This window comes from Xyrauchen texanus, chromosome 34 (genome assembly GCF_025860055.1).
Source record: "Xyrauchen texanus isolate HMW12.3.18 chromosome 34, RBS_HiC_50CHRs, whole genome shotgun sequence".
Classification (NCBI taxonomy): domain Eukaryota; kingdom Metazoa; phylum Chordata; class Actinopteri; order Cypriniformes; family Catostomidae; genus Xyrauchen; species Xyrauchen texanus.
This window is the reverse complement of record NC_068309.1, coordinates 10,805,218-10,826,294: the sequence shown is the minus strand read 5'-3', so window position 1 is coordinate 10,826,294 and position 21,077 is coordinate 10,805,218. Positions and strand designations below refer to the sequence as shown.

The 21,077-nt window shown below is 37.9% G+C and overlaps 1 protein-coding gene across 1 annotated transcript in view; it reads right to left on the bottom strand.

Moving 5' to 3' along the window:
• The window catches only part of LOC127627323 (dual specificity testis-specific protein kinase 1-like), a 34,618-nt gene extending 14,110 nt beyond the window's left edge, over positions 1 to 20,508 (bottom strand). The window contains exons 1-5 of the mRNA XM_052103670.1: positions 20,341 to 20,508; positions 19,585 to 19,645; positions 3,049 to 3,242; positions 905 to 1,026; positions 113 to 161 (exon numbers count right to left, since the gene is read on the bottom strand). Coding sequence (XP_051959630.1) covers positions 113 to 161; positions 905 to 1,026; positions 3,049 to 3,242; positions 19,585 to 19,618 — 399 coding nt within the window. The 5' untranslated portion in view covers positions 19,619 to 19,645; positions 20,341 to 20,508. The remainder of the gene's footprint in view (positions 1 to 112; positions 162 to 904; positions 1,027 to 3,048; positions 3,243 to 19,584; positions 19,646 to 20,340) is intronic.
• Positions 20,509 to 21,077: the final 569 nt, after the last annotated feature.

Sequence of the window (21,077 nt, the reverse complement as noted above, 5' to 3'; positions counted from 1 at the left end):
CACATTCAGTATATAGTAAATGATGCCTAAAACTCAATAGCAGACAATATAACAGAAAACGATGAACCTTGAACTGTGAATACTAAAACATTCCCCAAACTTTGCCACTCACCTCAAGAATTGGGTACAGCTTGTTCTCTTTGACACAGATGCCCAGGTACCTACAGTAGAACAAACTAAATAGTTAAGAGGAAATGGCTATCCAACCAGCTCCTATAACATTTATAAAAGTTGAATTAGGAACTGCTTATTAAAGAAACAAAACTATTGTCATTGCAGACTAAATCTGATGCGATTACACTGGTCTTATACATTTGTAAAAAAAAAAAATGCCTATTTTTAAAACGTACATATTTCCATCTCATAAGAAATTCCATCAAACTGAATTCTGTAATATTTAACAAAATTACTGAGAGTTGTGCCTCCCCGTTCAAAACGTATAGTCATGATGTAAGTGTGTTTGGGGTGGTTGCTAGGGCGTTCTGGCTAATCAAAAAAGCATTTATTGTCGTTCACTAAGCAAAATTTGTAAGTCAGATCACTTAAACAAGTATTAACACATCTCTCCTTAACAACCCATGCCATTTGAGGAATCATTCATGTCTGTTGTGCAAGCTAGAACGAGTTATATGATCAATTTAATACTTAGGGGTAAGGGTTTGTTAAACCCCATGTATGAGCACCAGTAATAGTGATGCTTGCCAAGAACAGTTTACAAAATCCTCAGGTTCAATATGATCCTATCAAAGGTCAGGAAATTTGATCCCACATCAAGTGTTATCTTTCAGTATTAGACTGACAAAGTCAGAGTTGTTTTCTTCATAAGTTCTGAGTGGGTGTTATGAGCATCAGGCCGGCATGGGATTGGTGAAAATGATGATGTGCACATGCAGAGGCGGCTCACCTCACTATGTTCGGGTGGGAGAGTTTTTGAAGTAGGCTGATCTCCCGCACAATGCTGTCCGGATCCACGTCATTTTTATAAATCTTCACCACCATCACCTTCTTTGTAGTGCTGTGCATCACCTGGTCAACACAGAGCAGCACCATTACCAACTAGTGGGCATAACCAATTTGAGTGGTTTTTATACATCTATGAGCACCTCAAACACATTTTTCACACTCTCACTAGTTTATTTAATTTGTGCACTTAGAAATGTCCAACAGTGCACATGCATTACAGAAGAACTCCATAAACAATTTGAAAAGTAGCAAATGTTAATGAAGGTATGGTAAAAATTTTCCCAAGGCAGTTATAATGTAACCTTGAAATCTGTAAGTGTTAGTAGAAATTAACCCCTGGGATATAAAAGTGCCCGAAGTTGAAGAAAGGCACAGTGTGTCATTTCCTGACAGGTTTTTCCTTCGCAACACCAGTATGTGAGATTCCGTAATCACATTCACTGTGAAACCAGAGCAACAGAATGGAGCATCACCCTTTTTTTTTGCCCCTGGGGGGATTGAACTTTACTTTTCTTTACAGCGCATGTCTTCCTTAGGACACAATGTTCTTTACACACAATTTTTTTAAAATGCTGTCATTCCCTTGGCTCATGGTGTGAGAATGGTCACAGTTACTTTTTTAATGTTCTGCCGTGTGTATTGCTATTTAACACTGTTATCTGCATTCCATCTTGCTGTTATTGTGTTCATAATGGTAGAATGGGATCCATAACCATAGAAAAGCTCTGATCTGACATCACCATAGTCTTTCACGCAAGATAATATTGAGCACGTACATTGAAAATGTTGGTATTGTACTTGTGGTATTTTTATGATCACTACTTGTTACAAAATACCTTTCAGTTTCTTACAATTTAAAATATGAGGAAAGGTTCATGGAATTTGGAAGTGATCTATTGACCAAGCACTGAAGAATTTGACAAATGACGACGATAACAAAATATGTGGCATACGCAAACAAAATCTTACTATACATTTTCCAGCTAACCTCACATTTCATTTAATTTGACCAATTGTCACACATTATACATACATTTCTGCATATACATGGTGAAATTATTTATTTTTCACATATCCCAGCTAAGCTGGGGTCAGAGTGCAGGGTCAGCCATGATACAGCGCCCCTGGAGCAGATAGGTTCAAGGGCCTTGCTCAAGGGCCCAACAGTGGTGTCTTGGTGGTGTTGGGGCTTGAACCCACGACCTTCTGATCAGTAACCCAGAGCCTTAACCGCTGAGCCACCACTGCCCCCTATAAAAATTCAGCTATTTTTCCGCTGAATTTTTACCAGCTGGTCCCAAGATCATTATAGTGGATGAATAAATTTAGTTATCTTTGTGCCAATGTGGTTTACACAGGAACTCTTAAAAATCGAGACTTATTTTCTTTTAATGTCTGTGAATGTTTTTAAGATAATTTAAGCATGACTGGGTGGCGACTGTACGTGATGTACGTGTTTGTATTACTTTGTTGGGTTGGAAAGTGTTTGGTCTCCTAAAAAACATGCTAAATCATGCAGAGGCACGTCATGCCTGTAAAATTGTATTTTAAGGATTAACAGGGCTGTGACTGCTCGGCAGATTATTTAGCATTTTTGGCAACAGAATTTGTGTGAGTAACAGAATTATACATACAACACACAGGAGGAGTGGAGCACAACCTTTGTACTTTTAAGGCAATGTAACCCAAATGTCGCAATATCTCGGTATGTCACATTTTGACAGCTTTGATTAAATCAGTGGACTTTTTGCCAAAATGCAGCTGAAATGTGTTAATTATTTGCCATTAAATAGAACTGCAAAAATAATGAGTGTGTTTACATGCACACCAACATCAGTTAACGCAATATTAAGTGCATATTAAGCTGGGACACAAAAAAGTATTTTAACATAAAAAAAATATCCACTCTTTAGATTTAAAGATTTAATATTCAGAATTTTTAAGAACCAGCAATAGAGAGCAACTGGGTCCATTATTACATTACTGAACTTTTAATACATCTTGGTTATTTTAGTAAATCTATCGAACATTTTCCATTCCAAACAGTCTGTAGTTTTTTCTTCAACATAGACAGTAAATCATTACCTTGTAGACTTTGGAGAAGAATCCAGTACCAATAAGCTCTGCGCTGAAGTCTTCCCAGAATTCCAGTTTACGGACGGTGGTGCGGAGTCGGTGCCAGCTGTCAGTCTGGCAGTATGTGTCTGTGGACTCGCTGAGCAACGTAGGGCTGACCGGTTCTGAAGCACAATCCACCTCACACATGTTGGCGATATCATCTGCAACAGAAAGATCAGAGAAATCTTAGTCCGACACTACAGAAGTGGATTAAAAAAAACTGCCTAACTGTTATGAACTGATATGACATTGTGAAGAATCCAGAGATAAATAATAATAATAATAATAATAAATAAAATATCTCATTCAAACACCTTTTTTCAGGAGCTACATTATGCTTACAGTGTGAGCTCAGCATTTCTTTTTTCCAATTGTGATAAAATGCCTCTATATAAAAAAACATCAAGACTACACAGATACTACACAGATTCATAACAATAAAAAGATCCTTCACTGGAAAATGTACAAAAACTTGCAAGAACTGTTTAAAATCGCCATGGTATGACATTAATACCATAGGAAACGACATGGTATGGCTTTATTTAGGGCATTAAGCAGACATTACATAAGCTTCCGAATGACCTCATTAGATGATTAGACTCTGATCTGAAAAAAAGTCTCAGTGTTTATATTTATTTACGTATCTCCTGATGCTCAGTATGTGACTTAACAAATGTGGTTGACAATGTCATGTTAAGACTTTTTAAGAGACATTTGACATATGCACAAACATTTATGTACACTGGAATTACAACGTTCTGGTAGAAGCATGGCAGCAACTACAGCAAGACATGCGTAAAGTTATAAACTGGGTTGCAGATTCTGATAGGATTGCTAACAGCAGGGGAGAACAAGGCTAAATGCAAATAATTAAACACAACTGACCATATAATTGGATAAAGATCAGATACAAAATAAATGGACTTATATGGCTCCATTTTCATGAGTGTGCATTGTCTTATCCAATTTTCACGAAAGCGCTAATTCTAAGCGCAATTTTCATGCAAGCACATGTGGCCATGCGTGGGAGTGTTTGCGCTAAATGTGTGTGTAAGTGTGCAAACTGGGGGTGTATTGCATGTAAACGAAGCGACGCAAAACGCAATTTGCTATTTGCAGCGCAAAGTCTAAATTCAGAACCTGCCATTGCAGTTTGAATTATTCCACCAGCAGGTGGTACTAAAGTCCATATCCAAACTCTGAAAGTAAAGTGAACGTCAAATGATGCCATGACAAACACTGATGTAGCCATTTTAAGAAACAAATATATATGAGGTTTGTTTTAAACTATCTTTAGGTCATGGTTTATTTTTCTATTATTATTATTATGTTTATATTTACAATTGTATTTATGATCTGATTTGTATTGGTATTTTACCACCTGTTGTCTTAGAGTGATTTGTAAGTCAATACAAATGGGGCAGGTGGATTTGGTATGATTTGTTTTTGACAACTTCATTATTTTGATTATATTTTAGTTTTGTTTAAACTGTAATTTGAATTTAGAAATATTGTTGGTTTAATTTTAGCGTTTCAATAAATGAATTACATTTTTCTAAATCAAATCGACTGGTAGAAGTGAAGTGCGTTCCGATACAATCACTGTTAATATTAGCCATGATTTGTGTGTCAGTAGAAGAAAATAATTAATAATACATACATACACTATCATTTAATGTAGCGTAAATCTAAATCCTGACCAGAACTACATTTTCCATGCATATAAAAGGAGCGCATCACTGTCATACAAATATGCCTGACATTCAACAGGTTTAATGCACAAAAGAACATAAGTCCATATTTCTGTTCTCCTAATTCATTGCACACAGTCTATTTACACTAGCAACTTCTTATAAATGTACAGTGTTTGTTCATATTGCTGGTGCTTGACAGGGAATGGACTATATAATAGGATGCAGATGGTGAAATAACCGGAGAAGAACCTCAGAATTAAATTGCACTTGACCCAGCCCATTAGCACTTTGCACACTTAATTTCACATTTGCGTCTAGACTTAGCGCATGCTTGCACGAAAATAACAAAACGTCATGACTATGCCCATTGACTTTGCACTTATGACTTGAAGCATAGCGCTATGCTAACGCTCTTAAAATAGGATCCATAAACATTTAAAAAGGAGGAAAAAGCACATTCCATATCTTTAAATTGACGTTAAAAGTGCAAATTCATCTGTCAACATGCGTTAGACTGGTAAATCAAACTTCTGCTGTTGTTTATATATTAACATGCTTGTACATTTACCCAATCAGCCTATGATATGTTAATAATTTTCCATTCTGACAGGCCTATGCCTGGAATTATTAATACATTTCAGTGTTTGAATTATAGGATATTTTTTGTTGGAATTTTGTACAATAAACAATTGTAGTGAATTATGTCCAAAATAAAATCTGGGTCATAAAGCAAAGCCATCTGAGAACCACTTCTCTAAGACAACAGCAAAAAACATGGATTGGATACTGTATACGTGCGTGTGTCTGCGTAGTGCAGATACATGTGTATGTTATATTGAAATGCGGATTATCGCATCAGCTGGAGATTATATCATTGCATGGCAGTAGGCATGTCATCCTTGTTGCCCAGAGTACTGGCTGCCCTAACTTCCTGTTAATATGTTTACAGCCTTCCACACAACATTCAGCAGGGTTTCTCAGTGATGGCCCTGCCACAACAATCATACATCAGCTGTCAACAACACATCAGCATCCAACCACAGGCTACGCTAACAATATACTGACACACACACGCTTCCTCACACTCTATTAGATAACTTTGAACATCACTGTCAAATATTCCAAAGCTCTGCATCATCTTTTATGAAGAATCACACATCCCGAAGGTGATGACGCATTGCTGCTGCCGCATTGGAAAGATGTGGAATGTACTGTACATTTCAGTCAGCAAAATAGCTCAGCATAAACAGCTGGTTAGATAACTAACTGACATCACATATGGAGGAAAATCTGTAATCATTAGAGAGCTTTTTGCAGTCCGAGGGATTTGCAGTGTGACAGAATTACTGGGTTATCTTACCGCTCTGATGTTTGTGTATATAATACATAATTTAGTGCTTAAAGTTTTGTTTTTGTTTTAGGCAAGTTGTTATTTTACTGTCACTGCCCATTAAAATGGTTTCGTCCATGTTTGTATGCTTGTTGTTGTCTAACAAATGACAATGCACCAACAAAGTACCACCTAAAAGCTCAATGGCATTCGTTTTTGGGACATAGTACCATTGTAATACCATTGTTTTAGGGATATGCACTATAGTAATATGATTGCTTTGTTTTTGTTTTTTGTTTTTTTGTATATGGTAATCTTTCAATACCTTGATATCTATTCATGTACTTTGGTATCATGTAATACCATCATGGTATCAGTGATACCACTATTTCCATAGGACTTTTTTTAAGGATGATTTAATGAAAGACAACGGCATATGTACACTGTACCTGTGCAGACAAAAGATGCAGACTGGCACACTTTTTACCATGGCAATGCCATGAAATACTTGATTAACTTTGGATTACCATGTAAACACCATGGTATATGAATATACTAGTCATTCAATATCATTATATTCTATATGATTCCATTAATACTGCACTATGGTACCTCCAAGTACTTTTTTGTTAGTGTGATTTATGGAAAAACCACAACATATGTGGAGTGTACCAGTGCAAACAAAAGCAGCAGATTGACACGTTTTGTCTTTCACGCATGGATGATTTTGAATGCTGCAGTTGCTTGTGTGAACAAACAAAAACAGTTTTCCAAAAACTTCCTTGTAATTATAATTAAAACCACACAGCTCTTTGCGTAGTGGCATACACTACCAGCCAAAGGTTTAGACACACCCGTTTTAACTAAAATTTCAGCCATAAGCACAAGCCTTTAGATCAAAAGTTTTTAAGAATGTGAGAAACATAAATTCAGTATGTCCAAACTTTTGGCTGGTAAAGTATGTACGTGATATTATAAGATCCGTCAGGGCCTACATCTTGATTGCATATTAACCTGATAATTCTCTTATTATCTAAAGAGAGCATTAGGACACAAGTATCTAAAGTAAACAGCACGCAAAAGATAGACAGGTCATTCAACCATCAAAACAGATACAACAGGACATTGTAGGTAAGATAAGAAGCTTGCAAATCCTGTACAATAAGAGAAAGACGTTTACCAATGCTATTGAATATTGAATGTGGAGTGGTGGTGGCGTAGTGGTTAAAGCACAGGGCTGTTAATCAGAAGGTCAGAGGTTCTGAGCAAGGCACTTAACTCCAGGTTGTTCTGGGGGGATTGTCCCTGTAATAATTGCACTGTAAGTTGCTTTGGATAAAAGCGTCTGCCAAATGTGTAAATGTATAAATGTAAATATACTGATATTGCACATGGACTCTTTACACCATCTTCAATGTTCCAGGATGCATGTCATTGTCATTTATGTGACACCTGAAACCTGCTTTGCCAGACATATCTCACCTGGCTCACATGCAAATGACAACAGAGAATGTAGGCACTCAGGTTATTAACAGATGTGATCTTTGAGCTATGCTGCAGGGGTTTGGAAAGGCAGTGTGTCTCTGTTGGTATGTTAATAAAACATGGAACAAGAACAAACTCAGTTTTTGGGGCAAGTGTGTAGAATGGTTTCAGATGTAGAGTGATGCAAAGCACTTGTTTGATCTACCTTGGGGGGGAAAGAGAGAGAGTGGAAGAAATTACTTAATTAGTTTTTATCTTGGTAGGGACGATCTCATGCACATGTGCACACAAAGCGCTTCTACTGAAATGGCCCACAGATGAACAACACCTTTAACTTGGCCCCAAGTCAAGCTACCAGGGGCTTGGGGGGGTCAAAATATTTGGAAGAGAGCAGGTCTTGGGGACCGAACACATTCAGACCGAACACATAACCCTCACCTAACCCTAACCTAACTAACCTTAACCCCTTTTTTTAACTTGTGCGAGATGCTGAAATAATAAGAGCCAATGCTAAAAGATGTTTGTGTAGAGCGTTTACATAAAAAAAACAATTGCAAATAGATGGAAAAGATGCAAAAAACGAGTTTGGTGTGAACGCGGCATTCAGATTGCTATGCGATTGGGCATACGCATTTCATTTAAACCTGTTCCTTTAAATGTATCGCCACAAAATGGATATAAATTAGGGTTGCCAACTGTTCCATATTAGCCCAGGAAGTCCCATATTTTGGCAGAAATAAAGCCTATTGTCCTGTATTTTAGCTGCGAATCATGTCAACATTTTCAAGATGGCTGTGTGATAGTTTCTCTGGCGCATAAGGTGAATATGCAGGTATAACTGAGTTCACCTCCATCATAATAATAATGGCCTGTACTTAGAGTTAGAGTTACTGTAACTAGGGGGGCTACGACTGGAATTAGGGGGTCTGGCTACGACTGGAATTAGGGGGTCTAACCTCCCCAATTCAAACAATGCATGCAGTTAGAGGGTCTGATACAAAGCAAACTTTGTTAGCATGGAAAAATGTAGGAGTAATCTAGTTCAAAATGAGTGTCACGGATGAGAGCCATCAAGGTACAGTAGGTTTCACTGTGGTAATTACGTCATCTTCAAAGTCATGTGGCTTTTTCAACAAAAGAAAATAAATTATGAAACATGGGCAAGCATGTTCTGTTTAACAACAGAAGGGTTAAAACCTGCCTTTTCTATGCCACCTGTGGTAAATAATTCAGTGTAAGGTGAGAAATGGCATGTGTGTCTCTTTCGACGCTCTCCTTTGCGTACAGTATATATTGAGTTTCTTTCTATCCGTGTGGCAAGTAAATCCTACTGGGTCATATCTCCTCCACTTTCTATAATGTGAGCTAAGACAGACGGAGAGTAAGGAGATACTGAATATTATAACAAAATTATTGAATCATGCTTCATTCAACAGTTTAATATTACAGTTTGGCTACATTCATTCCAAAGCTTAATACTACGTTAGAATATTTTTAGTATATCTTCTCACAGACATGGCCCATAATAACCCTGAAGTCATGCATAGGTTAACCAGGTCTCAGTCATTATAGGTATCCAAGACAGCCAATGTATAATTTACACATACAGGGCATGTACTCAGACACACTCGGGTACAGAAACACTACATACACTTTTAATGCTAGTGCAATAGCATGACTGCAAATGAGAGACATTTATAACAAAATAATGATATAAATGTCTTGTTTGTTCCATATGAAGAATGACATCCATTTCCCTTTCAAAAAAATACTGTGGTGGTACCATGCTTAACTGTTGTTATCAGATGTAAATACCTTGGTACTTTGATATAAGCGTAGTTGACATGACATGTCTAACAGTGACAGCAAAATCATCAAAACTATTTTAAACAAATTGTTTTTCGGATATTTTTTTTTTATTTCACATGCAGTTATTTCACATGCAGAGGAACTGCATGAAATAGACTTTTTGTACTTTTAAAAATATTACGCTACAGGACTATTTAATTGCATCTGCAAAACAAGCTTAAAGGTGATTAAATATTATTTTAAAAAGAAATACAAAATTGTGAGATGTACAGTAACATATATATACACTTTCCATTATACATACAGTATATGTACGTTTAAAAATAAAGTACTGAATAAATAATAAAAAATAAGCTCATGGACGTCTTGGTTACTTTCGTAACCTCTGTTCCCTGATGGAGGGAATGAGATGTTGTGTCAATTTTGTGAAGCTAGGGGTCGCTCTTGAGATCCCCAAACACCTCTGATCTTTGAGAAAAGGCGAGTTGAATTTGCATGCCACTCCCCCGGATATCACGAGTATAAAAGGAGCTGGCTCACAACTACTCTTTCAGGTTTTGTGCTGAGAAGCCAAGACAGGGTCCCGGACATTTCAGCGGGTAGTACAGCATGGTGGCAAGAGGGATACAATGTCTCATTCCCTCCATCGGGGGGTCACTATACAAAATGCCACAACTAGCTGAACTGTGTTACATGAACTGCCATTGCAGGTGCAAGCAAGCTGCTGCGTGCGAAATAGCAGGTGCACTCGATCTGAGCGTAGCTTCCCCCAAAGCCCAAAAAAACTTTGTATACATCCCTGGGGGGGTCATATCTAGTATGGGAGCAGGCCGAGACAGCCGCGGCCCTTTCTCTCTATGTTTTCTCTCCACATATTATTTCGTTTTCGGCTGGGGCCTTTTAATGCTTTTTATTCGTGTCGGGAAAGATGATCTTTTCCTTTCCTATTCTTTCAGGAGGAAAAGACACCACAGAGACCACATCCTACCCGAAGGGGAGGTTAACATGAGGAAAATATGTCACGTGGGCTCACCAGCCACAAATGGAAGAGGCACGGTATTAGGTACTGCCCAAAGGGGAGGAGCTCTACAAACACGGCGACCGGAGGCAAACCGTACCATGGAAAATATATCACAGGGGGTTACTGCTGGAGCACCTACCCCAGTACTGGGCATGCTAGCACACATACTGGGTCCAGCTATGAATTCCTCCGCCAAATTCGCCAGCCACAGGGCAAGGGAGGAAAGACATCAATGTGATTTCAACCCAGGCACGTGAGGCAGCGATCGCAAATTACACACAGACGGACAGGCATCTTTAAAAAGACGCCATCCGTCAGTGCAAGCACTTTTAGAGAAAATATTCTCTTTTATTTGCAAGACTATATACTCTTTTAGCTGTCGAAGCACCCAGGGGCGTACTCTGCATCAATCGCGCAGAGGGAGCAAAAGCCGCTGAAATGCGCCGTATATCAAACTTCTTAGTGAGGTGAATGGACAGGCAGTGGAATTCAGCTCTCTGCGAAGCAAACTCTCGGCTCCGAAGAAAAAATCTGAATGAATGATTGTTAGCCAGCTCCTTTTATACCCGTATGTCTGGGGGAGTGGCATGCAAATTCCACTTGCCAATTGCCATTGGCCTTTTCTCAAAGATCAGAGGTGTTTGGAGCTCCAAAGAGCGACCCCTACTGTCACTACATCTACACAACTTCGAGTGAGTGACAGATAGGGAACATATGTTATTTGTCAGCTACCCATATAAAAATTTACAGAAAGAAAATTTAATTTATACAGTACCATGGTATTTACATGTCCAACAAAAAAAAAAAATACATGGTAACTGAACTTTTTGGTACTTTGAGTTACTGTTCTGTTTTCATCTGTGTTTGTGTAGACTGAAAACACACATACAGTCTGTTTAGCAGATCAACATACTGTTTTTGAGGCAATATTTCAGTTTCTTCTCCTTCACCCACTCACACTCTCAAAAAACAATTGCTAATTTTTATTTTACCTACAGCAACTCTTACCAAATGTGGATTCTTATGAGTTTCACAGAACAAGGTTTACCATACAGACATCACTGCAAAAGAACTGCAGAAAAACATTTCACATTCCTGAAATCTATAGTCTGACTTGGAATGATGTCAAGGGTCAGTATCAATTCATTGTTGAACAGTTTGGAGCCCAGTTTTACAGCAAGCAGACGTCTGCAGTGAATAATCACAGGTTATCAGTTTATGGTAAGAAAGTAGAGTGAAGGAGTCACCCTACAGGACTGGAAATAAGTGGGTAAGGTGAAGTCAGAGAGGTCAAGCTTTAAGTACAGCTATACAAGACACACAACTGGGTGCCAATAAGATATACATTTGTAAAGTGATCAATGGAAAGGAGGAGGCAAGAACCAGCTTGACGATATAAATAATGGTTTAATATAAAACTTAAACAAAAGACAAACACACACATATGACGGACATGTCCGTAAACGATCTCTCTCTCCTGCACGATCCTCTGCAGTCGACCTTTATCCCTCTCGAAGGCTTGATTAGCCTAATATGGGACCGGGTGTGTAGGATCACGACCCGGCCCCGCCCTCCGCCCTGCCACAACATTCCATACCAAGAAAATCTGACACCATTACGTCAGATTCCACACTTTGTGAAAATTTGGAAGCATCCAACATAAGAAAATGCACATATCTCCAGGTTGGCCAGACCAGAAATAATCCATACAAAAAATATATCCATAACCATAAATAAAAGCTCTTAATATTACCATAAAAATACATATTTTCCCCCTCTTTTCTCGACCTACTTGCAGTAAAATATTTGCTCTTGTTATTACTCTGGTTTACTCTTCAAATTCTATATAGTGACACTGCTTATGTTGTTTGATCCTACTCTATATGATAATTTGCTTGTAATTTTCCTTATAAATAAGTTGCTTTTTGAAAAACTAAATTATTAAATATAGTGATAGATTGATACTGTATCAGTTAGGCTGATTAATTGGCCATTATTTGGTCATTTTGAAATGACTGGCGTTGGCCAATAGCTCTGCCCGATTGGCCAATTAACAATAGTTGTCATCACACCTATTGTAAAAATCTACCATCTACCTTGTCAATGGATATCATACTTTTTCATAGAGAATATAGTAAATAGTAAGAAATATTAAATATTGTGTAATGTAAGTTTTCATTTATAATTCAGAAATTGTGTGTACATCTAAATTGCTATCATAAAATTGTATCATATTAAATCAGCATTATACTGTATAGGCCAGCGCCACCCTGCTCTCTAGATATATAGGTATTAAAAAACCCAAATCAATCAGCCACTAATGTAAATTTAAGTCAACACATTAAGAGATACACCGAGTAAACCCTTGAATAGAGAATACAAAACTAGTGGTAGACCGATATGTGTTTTTCAATAGTCAATATAACGATACCACTATCTAGAGTGCAGGTTGGCCTATGGTGGATATAAATGCACACAAAATGTACACAAAATTTCTGTATTTAAATGAAAATGTATTTTATACAATATTTACATGCACTTACACTTGAAAAAATCCCATTGGCAAATCAGTTGGTAGATTTTGGAACTTATACAAGGGAAAGTTAATAACACTTCTGTTAATCAGGGGTGGAAAGAGTACTCAAAAATAATACTCAGGTAGAAGTACTGTTACATCCCAAAAAATATAGTGTGAGTAGAGTAAAAGTAGCTGTCCTAAAAACTACTCAAGTAAGAGTAAAAGAGTAGTGAGTATTGAGTACCGAGTTGCAAAACCTATGCCCATTATAATGAACACTGTATGCCAACTTTTAAAATACATCACTTATCTATGATAAACACTACATGAATCTGATCCAAAAAAATAAAAGGGATACATTAAAGGGATAGATTAAAAAGTTATTTTCAATACACTGATCACCATTTTAAATCATAATGTATGAAACAACTACATTAAAATCAGTTTATGTGTAGGGTCTAAATTTCCCTTAATGCCGACAGTGTTATTGTTGTGCATAAAACATATTCAAACAATGCAAGGAATGCAAAAAAATGCTAAATAAGCAGGATCGCTTGGCACGTCATGTCATGAACAGTAGAGAAGGTAGAGCAGGCATGGGAAAAGTTGTTTGGTACAGGGGCTACATCATGCTTAAAAGGAATAATTCACCCAAAAATGAAAATTCTCTCATCATTTACTCACCCTCATGCCATCCTAGATGTGTATGACTTTCTTTCTTCTGCAGAACACAAATTAAGATTTTTAGAAGAATATCTCATTCACTTTCATTGTATGGACCAAAAGTGCTAAGTGCTAAAATATTGAAGCTCCACAAATCACATAAATCAGCATAAAAGTAGTCCAATCCATGTGCTTGCAGAGGTTTAATCCATGTCTTCAGAAGCGATGTGATAGATGTGGTGAGAAACAGATCAATATTTAATACCTTTTTTACTATTAATTCTATCCCTTCTATTAATTCTATAATTCTAATCCTTGCTCAGTCAATCTCCACTTTAACTTTCAATTTCTTGTGTTTTTTGTGATTCACATTCTTCATGCATATCACCACCTACTGGGTAGAGAGAAGAATTTCTAGCACAAATTGACTAATATATTGATTTGTTTCTCACCCACACCTGTCATATAAATTCTGAAGTCATGGATTAAACCACTGGAGTTGTATGTATTATTTTTATGCTGCTTTTATGTGCTTATTGGACATAATTTTGGCCCCCCTTCACTTACATTGAATGGAATAGAGCTGAAATGTTCTTCTAAAAATCTTAATTTGTGTTATGAAGAAAGAAAGTCATAGACAGATGGCATGAGGGTGAGGAAATGATAAGAAATTTTCATTTTTGTGTGAATTATTTCTAGTAGCTCATGGGGGTGCACATTGTCCTCCTTTTGAGATACAATGTTCTACATTGATTTAGTTCTTGCATCTTTCAAGCCCAGAAATAGTTGTGTTCACAATTTTCTGAAGTTTGTGACTGGTGGAATATTCTGCCTGAAGTATTGCTGTACAAATGTTGACTTTATAAAGGCTAAGCATAATTATAAATTATTTTATCATCTTTACTTTCCTGGTAATTTATTATACCAATTAACACACTCTCTATTTCAGGGGTCAGTTTTATTTAAAAAATTAACAATATTTAAAAAAAAATATTATTATTAAAAATGTTGCTGTTTTATTCTATTACATTAATACTTTTAAAGCTACTCAAGTTATTCAGCCAAAATTAGTGAGTGGTTTTCTCGTTTCCTTGATATTGTTGTTTGATTAATAGTCATTATATGGCATAGCCTACTAGACAGTGCTCAATTCGGTTCCATGTACACTTCAAGTCCAACATTTCTATGCAAATACACTTTTTGTCCATCTGTTTGAATTCACTTTGGACATAAATGACTGCGTTTACATTAACTCCTCACCAAGACAGACACTGGCAGAATTATAAAGTGTATTTGATCATTTAGGCGCAATAGCGCTCAAACATTAGCCGATTGTCAATCAAACAGAACGTAGCTACAGACGTCAGGAAATAAAGTCAATCTTTTATATTTCATCTAGATCAACCAACCAGTGGTTGTCTTGCTATCATGATTTATGTAATGAACTCCCCTGTTCTAGATGTAGAACATAGGCTAAGTATTGAAAACTACTCAAAAGATTTATCGAGGACATCTTATAATTTTATTGCCCAGCACTATTGATAACATTGCATTAATCTCTCACAGCAGCCCAATAATATCAGTGATAGATAGTTCAATCACAGGCTACGTTATAGACACACAGAATCTAGAAAGCAGAAACATGAAATGTACTTCGATATGTTTCTTCAAATTAGAGGCAGGATTAATGCTGATATCTGGCTTGAGCAAGTTAAACTCACATGACACAATCAAGCAATTGGCCTTTTTCACAACGAAAATCCCTTTCAGGTGCAGCTGTGATGTTCAGCTTTAAACTGTGCTTGAGGCATTCTCCACAGTTGGCACCAGATCTGCAGCTGCCGTTCAAGTTTTTTACATATGATTTGATTTGAAGGGAGTCACGAGACTCTCCCTAGCCAATCATGTCAAAAGTTAAATCAAAGTAAAATCAGGACAGGGAACAAGCGAACACAGACATTGGAAATAGTGCAGTAAAAGTACAGTTACAGCACTTAAAATGTACTCAAATAAAAGTAAAAGTATAACATTTTTAAACTACTTAAAAAAGTACATTTCTTGGAAAAAGTAGTTAATTACAGTAATGTGACATAAATAAAGGTAAACATACCAAAATGTTGCATCCTAATTACAACCAAAAGCTTTTCTGCAACCTCCCTGTTCATACTTGGAAAATCAAAGGCTGTCCAGCAAGGTCACCGAAACTAGTGGAAACAAGACTCTTTACTGTTGTTCTGGAAGGATTCATGTTCTCCAACTGCACGTGGGTGGATCTACAAGCCAACACATGCAGCTCACACCAGATCTGTTTTCTTTGGGGCTTACTTCATCTCATAATGTGCCATGCAGCTCAAGGGAAAAGGGCATCTGATTTTCAGCAGAGGAAATTTGTGTCCTTATTACATCATGAAAAACAGATTAGCTACAGCAAGAGTTCATTAGCGAGTTGCATGCCACCGTGTTGCCCTATGCAGTGCGCCAACTCACTGTCATAAGACCCTAATGAATCAAAGCCCTTGTTCTCTTTGTTTAGACTGGGCAGCCTACATATTGTAGATGACCTCAGACCTTTGATTGAGGCCCTTCATTACAAATGGACAGTGATTCCAGTAAACAACATCTCTCAAGTTTAACTAACTGATGGATGGAGGGTGAAAGTATGGCAACAATGATCAAGCCCCCAACGGCCTAGATGGATGTTCTGTGGACATCCTGTTCAAATCATTCATGATTACAAAATGCTTTGTTATTGGCTATATTCTGTTGCTCTGCAGTGCTTCTTGGATGACATCATAGACTGAACAAAAAGCTATTTACATCAGGTCTGAGATGCTTAAAACACATATTTGTAGTTCTCTAAATGGGCTTAATAGTTTGGCAATGATTAGAAAGCCTGTAAAAATATTTACACCTTACGGGCTATTCAGACTGAACACATGCTAAAAAAGCTAGACACTGCGTGAAGAATAGAACAGAATGCAGGAGTCTTCCTTATTTTAAAAGTTCTTTTTAGGGCTGCACAATTCATCGAAAAAATATTACAATTACAACTGCCAACGAATTAACAAATCATGAAAAGTGTCAATAACTGGAGTTTTGAACTTGACACATCCAGATGCTGAAAAAACAGTGAGAAATGGCACAAAAGTCATAAACGTCCATCTAGTGTATGTTTGAAAAACAGCGCAGATTAATGCATTTGTTGCAAACGGCCCCTTACTTAACTCTGGATTGTTCTGTTCCTGGATGTACATTGGACAACACAGTGATCCGGCCATGCTAAAATTCATGATATGGTAACAGCTATGACATAAAACACCTGTCCACCATTTCACTCTGCAGAGCAAATCAATATATTTTTTTTACTAAAAGATTTTGGTGTATACATTGACATTGGTGCAAAAGTTGACATTATTGGAGAGAATGTCATCTGTTCCTCCCGGACTACACTTCCCATAATTCCCTGCCCTCATCACTGCCAGATGTTCTAGATTGTTTTTACCTGTCTTTCAATTACACATTACCTGAGTATGACCAGTGCCCATCGATTATGTTTTCTCTGTTCCAGTGTTTTCCCATCGTGGATGTTTCTTTTGTTCCTGTATTTACCCCGTTATTCTGTATTTTGTTTATTTTATTAAATACTGTTTCGCTGCTCCTAGATCCAGCTCTTGTGACTACCTTCCAGATATTATACTGTTATTGAATGGCATTTGCCAGCAATGTACTGCTGTTGAGAAATATTCAAGAAAAAAAGAGAAACAGATACTGTTTAGTCACCGGCTAATAAATGCTGTATTTTTATGTCACTGTTATGCATATGATTTAAAAGCATGATGTTTGGTTTATTAATTCTCTCTAATTCATGAAGACGATTTATATTGAGCAAGGTTTGGCACTTTGTATCCCAGATTACGTTGCCATTAAGAGTTGTTGAGAGGTCATAGAGTGTGAAAATGTAGGCAATAAATTTGATAACAGACTGCAGGGTGTACACCAGCGCTGTCAGTTTAGCACTAACACACACAGTGCAGAGTGTGCGACGGTATAAAAATATTGGAATTTGCACAGTGAATCATAACAGAACCATGGCAGATCAGGCGGACAGCTATGGAAGACTCTGAGGGCAGAGCCATGGAAGGCGGAGTTATAGTAGGCTCGGGGGGCGAAGCCGTGGCAGGCTCCAGGGGTGAAGCCGTAGAAGGTAGAGCAGTGGCAGGCTCGAGGCAAAGAGTCCAGGATGACTGGGAAATTCGGGAAATTCAGGAAACTCGGGAATGACCTCTGTGGTTGTGGGCATAGACAGAGACTCGGGAACAACCTCTGTGGTAGTGGGCATGACTGAGACTCGGGAACGACCTCTGTGGTCGTGGGCATAGACAGAGACTCGGGAACGACCTCTGTGGTCGTGGGCGTCGACTGAGACTCGGGAACGACCTCTGTGGTCGTGGGCATAGACAGAGATGTTACCATCCACCCCAACGGAGCAGCTATGGCCATCTGCCAGGGGACAGAGGAGCCGAAGCGGAGGAACGGCCGCCGACCCCGAGGGGAGAAGGGGCTCCCGGCCAACCGACTGGAGTGAGAGAACCACTGCCAGGGGCGGGGGAGATCCCTTCTGTTCCCCGAGAACGTGGCGGGGCGTTCCGTCCGCCAGGGCCCGGAGGTCTGCCTCTGATTCGCCTGGGGAGGTGCGGCTGTTATCCGTTAGAGGGTGGAGGACTACTCTGAGGAAAACTGCAGAGTAAGTGTTTTTTTTTTTTCTCCTCTCTCTCTACCACTGCCGCTCCGCATTGGCCTTTTCTTTTAATTTCACAGTGTTTTTTGTTGGGGGTTCCGGGAGTACAGGGAGTACCCCCTATTCTAATCATTCTTGTTTCCCTCCCCCTGTCCCCTCCCAGATTCAGGAAGGCGGGAATGACCTGCCGGCAGACGGAACGTAAGGCACGCCCTCCCCCATGGAAACAGGGTGGGATGTACGTCATGCTCCCTGGCCTGAGAGAGCGAGGGAGGAATGTGACAAGGCGGAGGGCGGGGCCGGGTAGTAATTCTACACACCTGGCCCCTTATCAGGCTAATCAAGCCTCTGAGAGGGATAAAGGCCGACTGCGGATGGTGGTGCGACAGAGGGAGAGTGTTTACGGGCAGCTGTTCGTCATATGTGAATGTTTGTGTCTTTTGGTTTAAGTTATTCATTAAAATATTATTTATATTGTCAAGCCGGTTCTCGCCTCCTCCTTTCCATTAATACTGTTACAAAATGGTAATGAGTAAATAAAAGACATGTGAAAACAATCAAGGACAGCTGGCAGTGGGGAGGAAGGGAATTATGGGAAGTGTAGTCCAGGAGGAACAGATGACAGGGGAGAAACACAAGGCAAACACAGTGAATCATGACCAACAGCTGGGCAGACTATCTGGCATTTTGTCCTGCAATATAATCCATATCTTTGACCTAACTAGAAACTAATTTTACCTAGATGCACCGATATGGACATTTTTGGCCAATGCCAATTTGAACAAAAAATAATTCTTTTTTATATAATATTACATTGTTTTACTTGGAAATTATGCTTAAAATTTTCCAAAGAGGTACAAAAGCTTTTTTACTGTTCTAAAAATAAATAATATCCATTGAACATGGATTGGATATGTTGAACACATGACAAGATTTTAAAGAGAGCCACAATAAAAGATAAATAGAAGATAAAAAGATAACAAAGATACAAAAAATATGCAGATGATTTTAATTTGGTCAATAATTGCCCAATAAATACTGGCAGCTGATTCATTGGTGAATCCCTAATTTTAATTCTCAGACCAGACAAAATATCTGAGGCATCCACAGACTACGTATGTACTACAGACTACGTACTGTATATCACCATGCAATAAATGTAGCTTATTTAACCAATATGTTCTGCCAATGATTGAATTTCTGGCAAAATAGCAGACAAATAGATGCAGTGTATTTTAAACTTACTCCATCGGTTCAACAGGCTGTTCGTATGCATCATCAGGTTATGAAGTTCAATGTCCACTGCCTCTAGAAAAGACCACACAATACAACAAAACAACCATTGAAAAATACCAGGAGACAGTAATTCTTAACTATGTATAATAATCACATAAAAACACATGCTCAGTGATGAAGTGTTGAATGTCTTGGTAACATTATTTTTTTTTGTTTTGTTTTTGTAAAACTAAATCATGTCTGTACTTCAAAAGAAAGTGGATAAAGAAGTGCTGAACAACTGTTCTTAGTTAAACTTGCTAGAAGACAGTACATTTGATGTATATTCTTACTAGCTGTTCCTGTGTTCCATATCATCTTAATTTTATTATGAGCTCAAAGCTTTACATTGTAAAAGAAAGTTAATCTTATATGGAGCTCAAAACTTAAAACTGAATAGAATTAATATAATAGAAAGTGCAGATATGCAAATAAAGAAACTCTAAAATGATAATTATGAAATGCATCTAACAAATACATTGATGAACAGTGAAGCCTATAGGCTAAAACAGAAATACATTTGTAATGGAAAAGAAAAGCCTACATTCTGCATCACAATATGAAAATATAAATATGAGTTATTTTATCAGTTCTCAATAAGTAAAACACCATATAGTAATAGTATATATATATATATAAAGTAAAACGGCAGATTCTGGAAAAGCATCTTAAAGAGATTAAATAGTTATTAAATAGCAAATAATAGAAAAGCGCGTCAGTACTTACAGAAACACCTGTCTCTTTCCAAATCGATGAGGCACCTTTGTGCGATAATATGCAATAGATGCAGATGTTGATATTAAAGTATCAAATATCAAAGTACGTATCCACAGTTGTTATGAAGAGAAGGCTCTCCGTCAATGCGAGACGCGCACTCCCGCGCTGTGATATGCTGTGCGCGCCACTGCCAGAACCTCTTTACCAATAAGAGCCTTCAAGATTAGCAAGACAGAGCGTCACGCAGCCGTACCCTAGCGAGGAGACCAGACGCCGTTCTTTTTGAATGGATGCTAATGTAGGTGATGCTTCAGTTCGAGGAATAAACTGATTTTGTGAGGAAACAGCTCATCGCTAATTTAATTGACCGCATGTCCGCTAATTTTCAACATGTTTTGCACAAAATAAAAACAAAAAAAATAATTTAGGAGTGACCTATGTGTGGATAGCTATAACTACGATAGAATTGCTGTTATATAAAATAAGTCATGGACAATTTTGCGACAGGTAGGTGTCAGTCTACAGTTTCCTATGGTAGAGCTGCGGATGTTGGTATAAAGAATCACTGTTACTGCGTTATACTGTACTGTACACACCACTGCTATGTGTGTATATATATATATATATATAAATATAATTCTAATTATTTTATTTTTCAGAGCTTTGGAAAAAATGAAGAAACCACTGCAAAATGATGCATTTCTCTGGATTGTTTGAGTTAATTGAAAATGTTTCTGCAAAAAGGT